The sequence below is a fragment of the Carya illinoinensis genome, chromosome 10, assembly GCF_018687715.1.
Source record: "Carya illinoinensis cultivar Pawnee chromosome 10, C.illinoinensisPawnee_v1, whole genome shotgun sequence".
Lineage (NCBI taxonomy): Eukaryota > Viridiplantae > Streptophyta > Magnoliopsida > Fagales > Juglandaceae > Carya > Carya illinoinensis.
The window spans coordinates 9,765,974-9,771,093 of NC_056761.1; the positions used below are offsets into that span (position 1 = coordinate 9,765,974).

The 5,120-nt window shown below is 37.4% G+C and overlaps 1 protein-coding gene across 8 annotated transcripts; it reads right to left on the reverse strand.

Moving 5' to 3' along the window:
* Positions 1-407: 407 nt before the first annotated feature.
* Positions 408-4,902, reverse strand: LOC122279041 (ras-related protein RABA5a-like). 8 transcript variants are annotated; one of them, XM_043089327.1, is made up of 6 exons: positions 4,595-4,902; positions 2,848-2,888; positions 2,458-2,624; positions 2,292-2,370; positions 1,727-2,170; positions 408-1,012 (listed from the first exon to the last, which is right to left on the reverse strand). In XM_043089327.1, exons 5-6 carry the CDS (start codon positions 2,064-2,066, stop codon positions 681-683), a joined length of 672 nt encoding a protein of 223 aa, XP_042945261.1. In that variant the 5' UTR covers positions 2,067-2,170; positions 2,292-2,370; positions 2,458-2,624; positions 2,848-2,888; positions 4,595-4,902; the 3' UTR covers positions 408-680. The 8 variants fall into 8 exon arrangements, with proteins under 8 accessions (XP_042945261.1, XP_042945262.1, XP_042945264.1 ...); XM_043089328.1 differs by having other exon boundaries at positions 2,458-2,634; XM_043089330.1 differs by lacking the exon at positions 2,848-2,888 and having other exon boundaries at positions 2,458-2,476.
* Positions 4,903-5,120: the final 218 nt, after the last annotated feature.

Here is a 5,120-nt window from a genome sequence, read left to right on the forward strand (position 1 = left end):
TAGTGGTATTCCCATAGGCTTAGCACAGTAATATCTCTTGGCCTGCTGCTGTATTATCTACCAGTAGTGGTTAACAAGGTTATACGGCTTGGGGGAGGTGCCTTGAGGTCTTAGTAGGCATGGCCTTCGCGAATAAACAGTCTCTATAATTTTGTAATATTTTTTCATTTTGCTAGTGATGCCACGGAGTGTTGAGAGTTTGGGTAAGGGATGAGATATGGTGTGGGTAAGTAGTGCATTGTTAGTCACATATCATGCTAATGTGGCAGAATGAGATTGGAGGGCTGTTTATGGCTGGAGAGCGGACAGCTGGTCTCCAGGTTTTCTTTCTCGAGCCTTTTTCCCTTTATAACAACAGACACAAATTCCAAACCGACTTCCCAACCAAAAGGAAGGACAAACGTGCGGAAGGAGTCAAAGTGAACTAAACATAATGCCTAGAAATGAAATTTCAAGTGTAAAATATAATTTTCTTAGTTCCCTTACAGGTCATTTACTCTACCCCAATTTCTATTCAGCCACCAATGACCCAGAACAAGTGATGATGTTTAAATAAACATTGCAAGGAAATAATAGATTTGATCACATGAAAAAAGTGTGAAATCAGACTTGAAAATTCGGCCTGGGCGACCAGCAAAAAGGATCATATATGATCGGAGCAAACGCATGTAGCCTTGCGATCAGCAGCACCAACCTTTTCTAGTCCCTGCCTCTGTTTCTTGGTTGACAATTTCCTGTATAACCACTGTCTTTCCATTTCCCATCCAGGTAGAATCCTGTTTTTTGAGCTCTTGAGATTTAATCACTTTCCGACTTAATATATTGTAGATCTCTCTCACAACTGTCTGAAAAGCAGCAGCTACATTGGAGGAATCAAGAGCCGACGTTTCCATGAAAAACAAACCCTGAGCTTCTGCCAAGGCTTTGCCTTCAGCAGTGGACACCTCCCTGGCATCCTTGAGATCGGATTTATTGCCAATAAGTATTGTAACTACATTCATGTCGGAGTGAGCTGTTCAATAGTAGAACCACCCAATCAATCCTCAGCTTATCAAATTTTAGAAGGATAGATGTATTTAATATATTGTAGCCACGAGGGCGAAAAAACAACACATGAACATACTGACAATAAAACTGCAAGGGAAATGAACCATAATAATAGATTATTAAACTCTATCTATCCTGAATCTAAGCTACAAAGCACAAACAAGACATCACAGGAAAAATGAAAAAAAAAAAAATAATAGAATTGCAAGTTCACAGCCTTTGAAAGTCCAGGTTGGTGATGCGAAACACCATCATTAAGTATCAAGTAAAATCGCTCTATGACAGCATTAACAGACCTTAAAACATCAATATAACATGGTTCAATAAAGAGTTTGCCCATGTAAACGCATGATACATTTTAAAATGTACCAATAAAAATGGAAAGTCAAGTACCATTAAAATAAGTCATGCAGACTTTCTGCAGAAAGTGCTAACAAAAATATTTTAGCAGAAAGCATCACAATCATTGCCCTCTTTATGAAAACATTTGAAGTACTGAATGGTCGACATAAAACTGACAGCATGTAGGATCCTAACTGGAGTTCCCTTGAAGGTCAGAAGTAAAGTTCCCACTTTTACCAAACAGGCACCTCTTATTTTCTTTTCCCATAATTACAGAAAGAAACCAAGAGAGAGAAGACAAAATGAAAGAACGTCAAGCAACATTTGTGGATCTTACTCTGAAGTTCATTAAGCCATCTGCCAATGCTATCAAATGTCTGGTGTCTACTGATATCGTACACCAGAAGAGCGCCAACTGCACCTCTATAATATGCAGATGTAACAGCCCTAAACCGCTCTTGACCTGCTGTGTCCCATATCTGAGCCTTGATTTCCTTTCCATCGATATCCATCTTTTGGGTTTGGAACTCTACTCCTATAGTTGATTTTGAATTAGGATAGAACTCACCTCTAGCAAATCTTGCAAGCAAATTTGATTTTCCAACAGCTGAATCACCAATTAAAACAATCTTGAAGAGGTAATCCTCAGATTTTTCTTCCTCAGAATAAAAAGCCATCTTTTGACCTTCAAGCAATTTTCACTTCATAGAGCCGAGTAGCCTTCTAAGTTTTGGATCATTTCGGGACAAAAATATTACCTAATAAATATCAGACCTCCCCCCTATACATCAAGATGAGGAAATGGAATAAGATAATAAAAGGAGAAAGAAAGGGAAACTGGGAAGGCAGGGCAGGAATATAAAAAAATAAAAGCTAAAGCTTGCTAATTTCTCAGCAAATACCTGCCTTCTGGATCTCACATTGGGTGGGGTCTGAAAAGTTTCACAACTTCTGATCTACTCCCAGCTTCCAATATTCCCACTTCAAAGAAAGTGAACAGCTTTAAAGTTCCAACAGAAGCAAGAAAGCATCAGAATCTACAAGACTTGTAATGAAGGTAACCAATACCAGTTTTTCGAATATGCGCCTTCAAGGAAAGTGAATAGCTTTGAGATTGTGCCTCATGTAGAGTATGCTATTAATATCGACTCAAAGGGAGCAGTAATCATGTGGGCTAGAAGATTGAGTCGTGTGTGCATTATCAGTTCAAGGTACACAGCTATCATGTAAACCAGCTGCCACAAGCTAAGCATGAATAAGCAAAGAAACAATAACTGCCTTTACAAGAAAAAAAAAAATAGAGATTACATTCGCGAAAGTGTTATGCCTGCATGGTGTATTATTTTTTTCTATTTACCCTTTTTGCAAAATAAAAGATGTATGATAAAAATCAGTTTAGCCTCTTTCAAAAAAGGAAGATGAAGAAGAAAGAAATTATCATCACTCATGTCAAGTTACCTTGATTCAGGACTCCTTGCTCAATTTCCTGTTTGGCGATTCTAAGTTCAACCATGAAAATGAATGATAATGGGTCAAGTCAACCTCACAAAAAATATGGTATCTAGAGATGATACATTCTTTCATAATAAAAGGGAAGTCGCTTTTTTATATGGACAGCATCACTAGGGAACATTTTGAAGATCGATAAATTGAGGAAGCATGGCTTTATTGTTATGGAGTGGTGTTTCATGTGTAAGAAACATGGGGAATCTGTGGATCATCTACTTCTGCACTCCTAGGCGGCAAAGGCTTTGTGGGATGGAGTTTTGAGTAGAGTTGGGTTCGCTTGGGTGATGGCCTTGAGAGTTGTGGATCTGCTTGTGTGTTGGAATGCTACATAGTTGTCCTCAAGTGGCTGCTGCATGGAAGATGGTTCCTTTGTGTCTTATGTGATGCATTTGGTGGGAAAGGAACGAGCAGTCTTCTAATAATAAGAAGCGTACCTAAAGACAGTGGTGGTAGTTCTAGCGAGCCGGACAAATCTAAGAGGCATTAAACAGATTAAAGTTGTGTAGAAGATGGTCCCTATATGTATTATGTGGTATTTGCGGCAGGAGCGCAATGATCGGATGTTCGAAGACAAGGAGAGAACGTTAGACGAACTAAAAGCTTTATTTATTAGAGCTTTACGTACTTGGGCCATTGCTGTTGACTTTAATGGACTGGATCTACATGATTTTCTTGTCTCTATTGCGCCTACACAGTTGGGGCATACTTTTGTATTGTAATTGGCTATGCCCATTCATTGATTAATAAAATGTGTTTACTTATAAAATAATAATAATAATAATAAGGAGCGTACCTTAGAGGGAATTCGGAATTTTTTGTGTACTTTTTATTACAATGGCTTTCTGCTATAGTGATTAATGGAGCTCCAGCTCATGAATTTTTGTTTTTGCTTTCTACTTTATAGAATGTATTTAGGTGTTTTCTTTTGTCTATGTCCTGTTTACATGGGCTTCGCCTATGTCATTCGTTGAATAAAATTGTCTTTCTTACTTATAAAAAAGAAATACAAGGGAAGAAAAGCCATTGATATTACTTCCACGGTAAACTCCCCTTGTCAAAACAATTATATCATCAAAGATAAAGTCTAAACTCATTAGGTGTTTTAATGCAATTAGTATAACCCAGATATTAGTTCTTCTCTTTCCTCTTTGGATTGGTGATAAGAGATTTTGGTGATACAAAAGGTTACAAGAAGAATTAGTGTTAGAAGTTGACGTGGTATGAAATTTCATATCGAACAATGAAAATGAGTGGTCTTACAACATGGGTGGGGCTTAAGTTTCTGGGTCAAGTTGGCTTTCCAACAAGTTATTTCAAAGCCTCGCTTTCAGGACTCCCAGTATTTATTCTCCCCAATGTTTAGTGTTTCATACATACAAGTTCTCAACCAGAGTGAGGCCGTCACTAAGAAAACAAGCCGATATACTGCAATCACAGCTAAAACGCACCCAAAAATTGGATGAGGCTTCAATGTATACAAGTACACGAAGTTTCAAAGAATGGTGCCGAAAGACGAAAAAAATTAGTTTCAAAGAATGGTGCCGAAAGACGAAAAAAATTAGGCCAAATGAAGCTGAAAACAGAGAAATTTCACCATCAATTTTGATCATTAATGCACAATGTGCCACTGTAAACCTAAAACTGCAAAGTATATAGATTTTCCGAATGGGAATTAGAGTTATTGTGACTCACGTACCGGAATCTGAAGATCGAGTACCGCGTTCTATCCTTTCCTCTCCCTCGCTGTCTCTCTCTCTTTCAGATTTCTGATCAAATCACACAGGCTAGTATGGAAACACAGAAAATGGGTCTATTGACAAGGGCTGTTCTTCAAATCATACGATTAAGCGACGTATCGAGAAGAGATTTTAAGGCAAAGAATCATGGATTAGACGGTTTTTCTGGGAAAATATTGCGGCACCATACATAGGCTATTACGACTGAAAGGAAGATGGGGGAGCCAGCGCCAACTGACATCTTGTTATTTTTATTGACAAATTGGGCGCAAACTGCAAATGTCACATTGCATTTTTTATTATTTTTTTGAGAGGCAAGATCCAATCACATGCTGAATAGAATCAAACTATAAATCAATCTAGATGGGCTAATACAGTCATAAGTTATATAAGTATAGTATATATTTTTTTTTAAAAAATAGAGTTTATTATTAAAAAATTAATTTAAAAAAATAAATTTTATATTTATTTACTTTTTTAAAAAAA